The 13838-nt window shown below is 36.2% G+C and overlaps 1 protein-coding gene across 2 annotated transcripts in view; it reads right to left on the bottom strand.

Annotated features, from left to right (window-relative positions):
- LOC131689220 (proton-associated sugar transporter A-like) overlaps positions 1-9247 on the bottom strand; it is a 32435-nt gene extending 23188 nt beyond the window's left edge. For both annotated transcript variants that reach the window (XR_009305361.1, XM_058974160.1), the window contains exon 1: positions 8744-9247. Coding sequence is in view for 1 of the 2 variants with exons in the window: in XM_058974160.1 (XP_058830143.1) it covers positions 8744-8871 (128 nt within the window). In the remaining variant the exon portion in view is untranslated. The remainder of the gene's footprint in view (positions 1-8743) is intronic.
- Positions 9248-13838: the final 4591 nt, after the last annotated feature.

Raw genomic sequence — 13838 nt, 5'->3', positions numbered from 1 at the left:
GTTTTTTGTTTCTATTTAGTCATCTTTACCGTAAGCCCGGGGACAATTGACAGCTCCCATATATTGAATTCATAAGCAAATTTTGGGGTGATTTGGTGATGTCATGGCGGCTCGAATGGAGCGAAATTTGAAAAAGGCGCATCCCATTTATTATTTTCCATATCTGTGGAAAATAATCAATTAAAGCATTTATACCATTTCTACCATTTCTTTTTGCTGCTAGAATTCTAATAAAACACAAATTCTATTCAAAACGAATGGTGGTGATGTACTTTCATTGGCCAAAATGTTTTTCATTTACATTTCTCGAGATAAAAAGCACCAATGATTTAACGGTTTCAAACTTCACACAACAAGAAAACCAAAACATGTTTAGGAGGGAAGAGAGCCGGTTGTTAAAAACAACGACTTCCAGCTAAATATATAATAAGATTTATGTAACTTTGCTGACGGTTTTCAGTTAGGGATAAATTTATTCTCTAATAATAGTTTTCTTTATTAACATTTTGGTATAAGCTTTTTCTAAATGTTGTTCTAGCCGCATTGACGGCGTTCATAACATACGTAACGAAACACGCTTTTCTCTTGAAACTTTTTCGTTTCGTTGTTCGTGGTACTCATACAGAGAAGGCATACTAGCGCCACCACCAAATCGGTGGTGCATATATGAAACAAGAATTATCTGTCAAGTTGTCCCTGGGTTGTTTACCGTCGCTCTTTTAGAATCCCGCAGATATCAGGAACCCTAACACGAGGCGTTATTATTGGCATTACTGCGCAGAAATGTCACTTTTAATGATCGTGTAAGGACACCTTTCAAGGTAGACACATTACTTCATTTTCCAGGCTGGTGTTTACTTTTACTTCTTGTAAGTACAAAATCGCCAATGATAAGGAATACGATTCTCTGGCACTACATTTTCTTACAACGTACGGTCTGCTTCTATCTTGAGTGCAAAGTATGCTCGATTTGCTGGAATAATACAGATCTACACCCTGACGAAACCTAAATATACAGTTACTATCAATCATAATCATTCCACGACTTGACGTGCTAGCTCCTGTTAGGTTGAAACTGATCACTAAACAAGTCTGATTGAAAATGGTCTGAGCGTTCTCTAGTTTTTCTAGCACCTGCACCCCGCCAATTTCTCCAGCAGTTCCGGGGACCAACGAATTCTAATCCATTGCATACATTCGATACACCGAATCAATTAAATTACTAACGTCCTGTTATGTGCTTACTCACCGATCGGCATCGTGTTGTAACTTAAGAAATGGTTGTGAACAACTCCCACCTTGGACACTTCGACAAGAATGAATTTTTCATTTCCTGCCCATATTGTTTGTTTTGGTTTGCATGAGATTAAAAAGACCGTAACGTTTTCGGGTGAGTGCGGAAACTAAGTAACGCAATTAGCTCTGTGCCAAAATCTCACTAACGCCACCGATTTGTAATTGAAATCGACCGTTTTTTCTACGAGTGATGAAAATTCATCTCTTGTTACGTCTTATTTGTCTGTGATACCGGGCCGGTGCAACTGACACTGAAAATCTTTCTTGAGTGGGGCTAGATCACACGATGAATAATTTATGAGACTAGACATCTTACCCTCTGCATCGCCACATCTGTGCACCAGCGTCGCGAAAAGTCAAGATCACTTTGCTCAACTATTTTTCGGGAAAAAAAATTTAAAATAGGTGACGATTCAATCAATTATAAATAAACCTCGTATTGAAAATAAATGTTGTGTTTTCACAAAACTAGTTCACGTAAAAAAAACATTATACTGAAATGTTTAGTAGGTGGTTGTGTCTGAATATGTTTAATATTTTTATGATTCTAATTCATAACTCGATGAAATATTGATTTGTATTAACTTTATTGACTAAAACAGTCAAGAATTAAACGACGTGCAACGATTTTCGTAAATTCTCGTCGTGTTATCGTGATATTTTAGTCTTGAGCTTACCGTTGGATTTTTTACACAGAGTCACGTGTCTTATAGTTTTCTAAATTGTTTCACGGACATGAATTGTGGCTAGGTAATGTATTTTGTTCAGTTTCATTTAATTCCGAACATTTCTCTGAATTTTAACAAAGGAATAATAGGGTTACAGGTCCTAGTAATGTCTTTGTATCTAATGCTCGTGCCTATGAGACTGGTTGCTAGCAGTTGTACACAATAGCTCACATAGAAATTTCAAAACCAAAAAGCAGAGCGAATAATCCATGAGTTCCTTGTAATTGTTTACGTAAGTATAATAAGATTATGTGGAAAATTAATTACTTCATGAATTACATCATGAACAGTTTCACGAACTCGACAGGTGAATCGTGTGTAGCATATTAGGAATTAAGAATCGGTTAAAAAATCAATGAATAATACACTGCGTTCCAGTGAAACTGATTACGTGCAAAGATTAGGATCAGGGACATAATCGTAAATTTCAGGCACATATATCTTGAAAGTGGAAGTTTTTTTTTAATTTGTGGACCATTTCACGCACACGAATGGTGAATTGAAACTTATATGCTCACAATCATAACCAGTTGACGAAGCAAGAATGGATCTTTGAATTATATAACGAGTGTCGTGTAATGGTTTTCGAGAAAATATCAAGATTATTTTAATTTTGTAATCCAATTGACGACCAGTAATACCAAATAATGATCAAGATGTGATAAATCATCAATCAGTTAACGTCGTATATTCGACCCAAGGACAATGTTCTTAGATTTGTGGATAAAATTATGAGTCAACAATTTTAGAGTTCGCGAATTGTCGGCGCGGGAAAAATGCATCGGCGGCGCGCCGCCGATCTACCGTTCGGCGTCGGCGTACGTTAAAAATTACCGGCGGCGGCGGCGTGGCGCGGCGGCGCACAGGTCTATCCTGGAGTGTAAAATGTAGAGGCGGATGGTGGCGAACATACTTTACTAGCGGGGATCGACGAAACTATTCAATGCAGTAGATACGGCGATGAGTACGCCTTCTCCATGTGATTTACAGCTGTGCACAAAATTGCGATCGTTTCTGTAAACAGCATATGTAGCGCCATAAAACTGACGAGAATGAATTCTATCATCTAACTAGACCTTGGTGTGAACATTTATGTCGTAATGGGAAGAAGAGATTGCTAGGAGAACTTTTGTGCGTAGGCCTCCGACGTTCTGATAATAAATTGTCAGTTTACCCTTCAACTCTGCGTCGAGAGTCGCCCAAGTAACACGCTTTGTTACTGTACAGTATCTGTAACTCTCTTGGTAACAACTATGTTATGGAAAAAGCGCACTTTGTTTGTATGTTGTGCAACATGTTCCGAATTGCAGCAAAATAATGAAAACAATAGCTGTGCCATTTGTCGAACACTGGGTAGTTGGACAGTTTTGTTTTAGGGTGGAATGGCAAACAAAGAGGCATTTGCAACTTGTTAGACTGTTTGTGCAAGTTAACAAAGTTTCTGTTTAGTTTCACAACTGTTATTGATGATTGCATACTTAACACTATTGGCCAGCTCTATAGTTACATAGTTGCACAATCAGTTTAAAAACCCGTGGAAATTCTTTTCAAATATATCCAACAATAAAAAATATTGTTTAGCAGTTGTGCAACATTTAAAACTTTCAACAAGTTGCAATTGCTACTTGGGTCGATTCCTCAAATTCCCCCAGATCAATCCAAAGATCATCTTTGAAATGATCTGATAATCCGCACGAAAGTTTTCATTATTGGAGAGACGAGCAGTACCATTCGAAGTTTCCGCAGCATATGTACTGCCCATAAAAGCATAAGAGTCCCATACGTGACGAATGAAACTTTACTCAAAATCACGTAAATAAAAACAAACAAAAAAAATAAGAGTTCCATATTGGAAAACAGCCAGCCGAGAAAAACGTTGTTCAAGATTTACATTTTCATTGAGCCTTATGGATGGGACAACCATTTTTTGGCATTTTTTTATATTTTCTAAACAAACCTGGCAATTTTATTTGTGACTTTTGATTCAGTGGTGATACAGGATACAATCCAACAGATATATCATTTTCGACAAAAATCCATATGGAACTCTTTTGCGTTTTATGGGCGGTAAACTGTTGCTAATGTTCCCGGATGCATTACCCGATCAGAACGACATAACAGAAAGCTATCAAATTTATATCTCATGTTGATATTTATTACGCACTGTGTTATCTTTGTGATATCGCAATCAGCAAGGCAAGGAAACTTATATCAAGATTATATCTTCTGGTGATAGCATTGAACTGCTAATATGATATTAATGTACGCATATAACGACGATGTTATAATACATTACATATTCTTTCACAATTATCTTTGAATGCTAACTGTAAACGGTAAAGTGGGCAAATGACCAGTTGGTTAAAGCCTCCATAAACAAATCAATCAATCAACTGTGAATGATTGTTATATTACACAGATGACCGTCTATTTGCTAATACGCTGAAGCCTCTTTTTATGCGTCGTTATTCAACTTTTTAAAGCAAATTTTCGAAGTTTTTATTGTTTTACTAATATTTGCGTTTTCCGCATGGATATTCAAAGTTCCACGATTTTGAGAATAGATAAGTTTTAGATGCAAGTGGTCGGAAAATTCGAAAGTAAGGTGTTTAACTTACTTGGTTGCATTTTGATTAAGAGATTACCTATTTTCTGACACGCAATTTCGAATATGGGGCTTATGATTTCAATTTTGAAACCTTTATTCAAAAAGTTTTGGAATCGTAAAGTTATCAAGCTATTCTAAAGATAATAATTTTCAAATAAAACTTATTTTAAAGAAGATGCAGGAAGTATCAAGCACTCCAGATGAAATAAAGAAACGCGGATTCAAATAAAAAAGCATTTTTTAAACTATTTATTATGGTTTAGTCAAATGATTATATAATTAATTTTCTTTTAATTAATTGTGCATATTGCGAAAACGAATTGTCAGAACTCAAGAAATTGTTTGATATATACTGATTTCCACAATACCGTTATGAAATTTGAGGATCTTTGAGGATCTGCAGTCCGATTTCCCCAATTTATGTGGGATTTTGATAAACAACCGAAACTTGTCCAGTTTGTGGATGTCTGATTTTGTGCGTTCTCCGAATTACCAAAGTATTGCAATTTCCCCCGCACAAAAATGTTTGAGGCTGAGATTGTTGTGTCTTTTCATTCCGCTTAAGATAAGTTTGACATTTTACGGTTGAACTGACAATTGTTTTGAATGCGCATATGTACTAATGTTTCCGTTGTATTCGATTCGTCTTAAAAAAATCACGCTTCGTTTGTCTTAAAAAAATCATCGAGCTAACAAATTTTCGAAATATTCAAGATACTTGATTCATTTTGTTCAAATTGTTGAAAGATTAATATTTGTGAGCATGCTGCATAGAGCTATCAATATTTCAAAATGGCCTAGAAATCTCTGAATATATACATATCCCAGCTGGTATTATTGTTCGCTGTTACAATTTAAATATGTGTTTTAGATAATGCTTGAAATAGCTGTAGGCTTTAATGTAAAAATAATGAATAATTTACTCCTTAAAATTAAATAAAATTTGGAAAAGAAAATGTATTTTAGAAAACATGAAATATTCTAAAATTCGTCACACAGAAGAATCTTCAACAATTCCTCGAATTTTCAGTTGATAGATTGAACTATTGTAAAAAAAATGCATTTATGGGAATTTATTAGGTGTGAGATAATTGTACTAGTTTGCTTAATCTTTCTCATATTAAAAATGCCAATAACAAAACCCCGAAAGCGACTTTACTTGAAATCTCAAAATGCGAACCTCAAAAGTTTGGTATTTGTTTCCTTGAATCTATTCGGAATCATAAGTAACATTTGTAGTATTCTCCGTAAAATAATGTAGGTAAACTATCCGCTCAATGTTACCATATCGCATCGACATTATTTCTAAAAATCGTTTAAAACATGTAAACGTACAAGAGAAGTACCAAGGCGCACTATTCAGAATCTAAAAATAGCCCCACTTTCCTAATCTGAAATGATATTATAAAGCTATTCAGTCTATCGTAATATAGGCAGCTGTAGTAGTGAGCAAAACTGTATGAAAACAAAGCGTACGATACAAGGAAAACAAACAGTCCTTAGGCTTTGGCAAAGTTCAATGTGTGCGTTCTGGAAACAAGATGCATCTATAATCGTTTTGCCCTTGACGAATGCGTAGAATATTATGCTAACATTAAACATCGGTCGAAAGCAATGTCGTTGGTTCATGCAGGAAACATCTGCATAAAACTCAGAATACCCAGGTTCAAATCGCTATATATCATCCACAAATATCAATCAGCGTGTCATATATTCATAATAACAATCAGCCAGCATGTATGCAATCATTTGACAAAACTATAAAAAAAAGCTTTTGCAACATAAAGCTTTTTGCTTTCAAGCGAAAAACGCCTTAATGTATGCTATATTTTTCTATTCTATTCTATTTTTAGACATGCACGCTAAATTCGTTGATACTATACAATAGGTAATAAAAGCTATGTTGGCCGTGGGAGAACCTAACAAAATTTGTTATAATTCTGATAGAAGCCTATCACAGGTTGTCATATTTTTGATATATACTAGAATAATTTCTGTTATGTTTTCTGTTATTTTACCAACTAACGAGACCAAAGTTATAACACAACTTGTTATCATAACAAAGTGACTCAGTCTGTAATAATTTTGTTATTTCTTTCTGATCGGGTAACGCTGCATGCTTGAAGACCAAACAGATTTGATGAAGCGATGAAGATTTGATGATCGGATGACGTCACGCAATAAGATCAAATAATAGGATTTTCCTGCAGGATAATGTTTTCATGCATCATGAAACATCGACGCCTTGGGATAGCCTGCTATCTGCCTTGATCTAAACCCACTAGACAACATTTGGGACATTTTGCTTAAGGGTGTATTTACAAATGAACGACAATTCGATACATCAGTTCAGCTGAATAGAGCAATGCAAGAAATATGAGTAAAAATCAACGTGACGGTCCTAGAATAATTGGCTACTTCAATGCCATGATGTCAAGGAGATGTCATCGAAGCTCGAGGAGGGTGAACATTAGTATTAAAATCTCAATTTAACTCAGATTTGTGAATAATAATAGTTGATTCGGTTTTGTACGGTTTAATTATTTGTTATGAGTTGTTCGCAAATTAATTCATTTAATAATAAGAAGCATAACAATAAAGTCAAGTTATGATGCATGTGATTTGTGTTGGTTCAAAAAATCACACAAAAATCGACTTCACTTTGGTCGTAGAAATATTATTTTAAGATTTTTATAGTGCGCGGTATACTTATTTTGGGTCTGGTATTGTTGTTGATAAATTGCTAAAGGGTGTACGGAATCAAATTTCATCACATTCAAATGGCTGTAACCATTTCCCATTAGGTAATTTCTATTGAAATTTTAGGTGAATTCAGTTCAGTGTTTACATACAGTAAGTTTCACTAGCAATTGTGCAGCCAGTGCTAAGATGGAGCCGTAAGAATATCAGCGGCGTAAACAAATTTGGCGCACGTTCCTAGAAAATACGAATCGCTTTCACCGTGCCATTAGGAAGGAACTGGGAGCTCCCTGTTCGTGACAACCGGAACAGTCAACGGTCGGTATACTTGAAAGAATACCTCAAACAGCGTCTACTACCAGTTCTGAGGTTGCTTTATGGCCCTACGCTCATCTGACCAGATTTAGCTTCATGCCATTGCCGAAAGATGTCCTGTAGCGATACAAGGCTAAAGATTTTGTGCCAAACAGAGCTTAAAAAAATTGACATCCCAGTGTGAACTTGATAGAAAACGAAATTCAATTCAAGCCCGGCGCGATGAATCAAAAGTTTGGTTCGTTTCCCTCGAGATATCCCGCTTATTTTATTGCATTTAGTTGGTTTCAAGTTTACTAACTGTACACAATGACAAATTCGACTAAACTATTTTCGTGTTGTACCACATTTTATGTACATTTGTTTAAGCATTTGCCTTGATCGACTAATCCTCCAATTCGTTAAAAAAATATAATGTTATTTTTCTACGTCTTGAAAAACAAAGTTTTATTAGTGTTAACGAGAACCTGGTAGTAAAACCAGGTGCTCGTTAACACTAATAAAATAACAATTTACAAATTACTAATCCAAGCAAGCTGAATAAGCGACCAGCGTAATAAATTAATATTGGATACTAAGGGAAACTTTCTGTCAGCACTGCCATTTACATGACAAATGAAACTAATTTAAAGTCGCTTTATTGTTTATTAAGTAAGTAAGAACTGCCATCAAGAACAAAGAGCGAAGTTGAAGCACACATTTAAACAAAATGTCGGAAAATTCAATTTCAAAGAAAATTCATCATCCTATTGATTATGTTCCAACTTCTCTGACACTAAAAAACTTAAACACAATTGTCCTAATTTCCGGTATATTACCGGATAGTTTCCCAAAACAGCTAAACGTTGCACGCCAAAACCGGTTAACCCAGCCCTTTATCTATAGTTAGTACATTTTGTTCTTCGGAGCAGGCACTTTCCATTTGACCGTAGGCAGAGGTATGTCCTTCATGAAAGGCAAACCACTTTACATGTTTTCAAGCCTTAAACTTGTTTATTCCGGAACGGTAAGTTACCTAAACATGTTTCTGCTAGCGTTGAACGTGAAACTTTTCATTCGCACATTCCAATTATCGTCCAGCATCTGTTTAACGTACCTGAACAAATGCGAGTAATCCTTTTTCTGGTTCTTTGCGTGCTCGAATCGCACCCGCAGCATACTCTCCATAATGGCAGCATCACTCAGCTGGTGGAACGCAATCTCTTTTTCCGCTTCATGGTTCATCCTGGCTTTGTTTACACTTTCCTTCACAATTCCCAAAAGTAACAAAGCCGATCAACTTGTCACGTTTGTTTTTCTCCACCGATCACAAGCACGAGTAAAGCTCTAGCGAGCAAGAAGAACGAGAGAAAGAGAGAGAGAGAGAATTTCACACCACACAAACACACACACTCGTGTCAACGATCTGCTCCAATGATGATGATTAACCCTTAATCAGGCGGGTATCCCGAACGAACGCGACATCCTGCTAAATTGACGGATGGTTTCCATGTTTCCGCTGAAATCAACGCACTAACTTGAACCGAATTGCTGCGCCAACCGCTGGAGAATATTCTGTCACAACCCGAACGATCGTTTGAAGCCAACTGAAACCGTTGCAAAATGGCTGCACACAATTTATACTGGGCCCGCTAGGAGGGAGAAAAATTGTCACCCATTCATAGCCGCAGATAACACGTTATGGTCCCAATTAAAAGCTCATTCCGTACAGACCATTGGAGAACATAAAAATCGCAATCCGATTTTTCGCCGACTCCCATAAAGATTAGCTTGTTTTGGGTTTGGTACATTATAGCTATTAGACATGTGTTTAATCATCTTACAGTACTTCCCCCCGAAAAAAAATATACGACGGTAATCAGATTCTGTCTGGTTTTAAGTTCGTGCGCGATAAGTCTACGTACGGACTAGCAATCGTTGCGTCGTCTGCATGTTGACAATGATCTGGCTACCTATAGGTTGTGGAGGTTCCCGCGAAGACTAGTCACTATAGAGCTGGAACTCGCCTGGTCGACGACGCAACCTTATCTGCCCCCTGTTGTTTGTGGACAGACCATGAACTCGTGTCTAAGGGACAGCGCGTAGGACTGATTCACAGCTACAGTGTCACATTGACTGCTGGTGGAAATATGATGAGCGTCTCCGACGTGTTAGTTTCCCTACTGATAAGGGCAATCTGATGCCCATTGAGAAGTTTTCGGTTCTGCTCTGTGTAATTTATTATTAAGCCTGCGGAAGATTAATGTTCATGTTTGGAAGCCCATTCAAGTACATAGTTGCGATATGAGTTCGAGATCACAAACACGTATCTACTGCGCTATGGATGGCGTACTGGTCCGCAGGTAACGGAAGGGATTTGCAGTTGTAACCAGTAAAAACCAATCATGACCAAACCTAACAATGAGATAGGACATTTCTCGTAAAACTGGTTATTTGATTCTCATGTGTACAGTTATGTTCGCAATGATAATCCTGATTTCACAAATTGCACACTGGAAATAGGAAGCTGGGAACGTATTGCGCATTTTAACATTTATTAGTCTTACAGACAAATTATTGGTAACTCAAAAATATGCTTACACCGTATTTATTTACCTTTGTTACCAAAGTAAATAAAACAATATTGAATAGACTCTCTCAGATTGTGCATGAGATGTGCGGTATGTGTATAAACTATCAACTGGGTAGTCCGACGTGAGGGTGTTTAATTTACCGTTTTGAATATTTGCACAAACGTCTCTCGACAGACAAAATGCGCAATTACATTGCTATTTACAGGAATCTAAATATTATGATTAGAAAAATAAATTGCAGGGTTGTGTACAGGACACGATCGTGATTAAAATGCAGCATATGTAGCGAACATGATGCGCGAATTCCAGATTTCTAGATTATGAAAAAATTTCAATTTATCTGAAATGTTTGCACAGATTGTTTGTTTACACCATTACAAATGAAAAATTGTTTGCCCTCATACACAAACCTAGATCAATGTGGCAAAATGTACAGTGGAACGGAACAAATGAATGAAACCAATTTTAGAATGGTAGGGGAATGTGGTCGGTTGACGGCACTCTTTTGTCTTTGACTCATAATATTTTTGTATAATATAGGGACATAAACATTAGGGTGAGACAAAAGTTACATTTCAGCTCCGAGCAACTTTTTAGGTACCATTTGGGTCCTAGAACTACTGTGCAAATTCCTAGCTCGATCCCTGAAACTATATTTTTGCGCCCGCTGTTTAAAGTTTACATGGAATTTTGTATGGGAAAATGAACTTTCACAAAACAATTCCTCCAGGAGTCGCCTATTGCTTCCTAAAAATACACCGTTTTGTGGCTTTTATAGGAAATTTAACAAAGAAGCACAATCTCGAAAACCACGAAACGATCTGACGCTTGAGAAAAATGTTATTAAGCTGAAACCAATTGATGCTCTGACTATTGATAAAATATTCATTTTTTCTAGCACCACTGCTGTTGGTTGTCCAATTATTTGAAATATTATTTTGATCTTTTCCAAATGTGTCTAAATCAATTATCTGTACTGTTTGGCCACTTCACAAGAGTTTTGATGGATAAATTAAGGCTTCTTTTGTACATAACTAGATAAAGTTAAAAAATTTGCATAAAATCTGATCGTCAGCAGCAGTGAAGCTATGTAAAGTGAAATTTTCATCGATCTTCAGGGCATCAATCAGTTTTTTTCTTAATAACTTTTTCTACGAGCATCAGAGTCACCTTGAAGAGCCACTTCATTGTGCCTCCCCTCACTGTCAAACAGTTAGGAAGGCGAATCAAACTACAATTTAGATACAGATTGATCGGAAGAACGTTTTCAATCCTAGAACATTGCACTGGGGTACAAATGTACCCCACGCCTTCTTTGGAGCCGTGTGAAGAAGAGAATTCGGCATTTACCGACTTGGAGCCCTAACCATAATTCAATTTAGATTTCTTAGTAAGGGTAGGAAAAGGTGGTATAGCCAGTTTGCTTATAGCCTTCGTGGTAGCAGGTATCAAGTTTGGCGTGGGGTACATTTGTACCCCAGTGTACAGTTGCCGTTAAGTTTTGTGCTGTCAGTGGAAATGTGATTCGTGACAATACCAGTTTGAAATACCGGTTGTTTTACTACGTAAGTAGCAATTAGTATTATATAATCATTTTTAATTATCTATTCAATTAATTTAATTTAATTTTAAAGCAGAAGAAAAATCGTTCTCATTTTTGATGATAATTATTGTTTTATTGTTCATTATTTATTTTCAGAACAATGGCTCGCAAGTATAATTTGTGCACAGTAACTGCTGTAACAGTAATGTTGCGTGTTACCAATGTATTACTGATCAGAAATATTTTTTTCATTTCAATTTTAACCCCATTTCGTGGTATTTTCCAAAACCCGATTTTAAAACTTTCACTCTTCCAAATAATTGCACTTTTTCAAAAATATCGAAATTACATTTTATACAGATTCTAGAACATTCTTTCAACTTTTAGAATCATTTGATTTTTTTCAAATCAGTTGAAAATTCGCAGTTTTAGTATTTTTTTGTGAAAATAGTCAAAATCGCGATTTTTTCACTTTTTTTGTTCAAACCAATTTATGCATCAATGATTCAATAAATTCTGTACTTTCACTTTAACAGATGTTTTTGCAAATAAAAGACGAAGAAAACGATTTATTATACATTTCTTTTGTTTGCATTTTGACCTGCGAAAATTTCGATCAAACGCGTGGGGTACATTTGTACCCCAGTGCAACATTCTAGGGTAAACATAAGAAGTAAAAGCGTATCTTTTCCAGCGGCAAATTTTTCAAGGATTATTTTACGTGTGAAATGGTCAGATTCTTTTTAAATTAACTGATTTATTAGGAAACATAACGAACTTAAGTTACCATGCGAATGCTCGTGGCTTGGAGGCGTTTTAGCCTTGTAACTATTGTATTGTTTAATTTCTCTTTCCAGCAGCAAAAAACTAGGAAAGCAATGTTGAAGTTCCCCTTTACTCCTCCTCGCTATGTCACAACATGCTTCATACTTCTTCTTTTTACCCTTATATGAGTGATGAAAAACTCTATTATAAGTCAATTAATTAACTCCATAAATGTCTATTGAATTCAACTGATAGATGCATAGTCTCTTCAGAAAGGTTTTTGACGTAGGACTACGTCTTTGTTTTCGATATGAGGGTGCACTTTGCAAATTCTTCGAAAATGGTATGTAACGAAAAGTGGTCCAATTTTAAATGCATATAATTCAGCCATCTCACAATAAATTTTCAAATTTTTTGCACATATCGACTCGAAATACTTCTAAGAATAGCTTCCAATAGATAAATCCAAAGATTTTTGATACCATGGCATTAAAAATTTAAATAATGTACAACCTAGTCAAAGTATCGCGCATTTACACACAGAATATAGCGCTTCCCAAGTCCGGCACGACCGATTTGTGTACCTAGCGCGCTACGCTTCTATGAATGACGTCATCATCGACTATTTAAAGAACGGATTAGGCCGGACAATCAGGAATCAGGAATCAGAATATATTGGCTCGAATGACAAGCTCAGTTGCCTGTTGAACGGCAGACGGAGCAGATCACTGCGCTGTGTGTTATCACAGCCAGTGTAGCTGAGTTAAAAGACCGTTACACTGGCTGTGGAGGTACGCTACCCAGTACTGTCCAACACGCGACTGAGCTTATCCGTTCAAATACTATGTTTCTTCTAAGTTGTACTCGTTTCCAGCACACTTTTATGTACAATTTCGAACACAGTTATTCGCATGTACATTCAAGCTCCATTTGCAAACATGGTTAACATAGTGTCGTGGTACTAGTTATCTCTCTCGCTCTACCCATCTTCAGCGTTGACTCATTTTGCTTTGTGCGCTTGGGTTCAATGTTTGAGGCGAATGTGTAGTATCTAATCTGTTGGCAGGGTTACCATATTCACAGATTTTTCTGTAATGTCACAGATTTTTTTTTACATTTCTTTTTTTAATTTTTTACAGATGGCAGATTTTTAGCATATTGATGAGAATTTCTGATTTTCGTAAAAATATAAAATTGTTTTCGATTCTTGTATATTTATTGTTTCGACATATGATTAAGACTACTGCATTCGCTGCATTTGTATGCGTACTTTAGGAAAGTTACAATAATGGCAAAATATAACTAGAAAG

Source organism: Topomyia yanbarensis, chromosome 3 (assembly GCF_030247195.1).
Source record: "Topomyia yanbarensis strain Yona2022 chromosome 3, ASM3024719v1, whole genome shotgun sequence".
NCBI classification, from domain to species: domain Eukaryota; kingdom Metazoa; phylum Arthropoda; class Insecta; order Diptera; family Culicidae; genus Topomyia; species Topomyia yanbarensis.
Note: the sequence above shows the minus strand (reverse complement) of the source record. Positions and strands in the feature narration are given on the sequence as shown.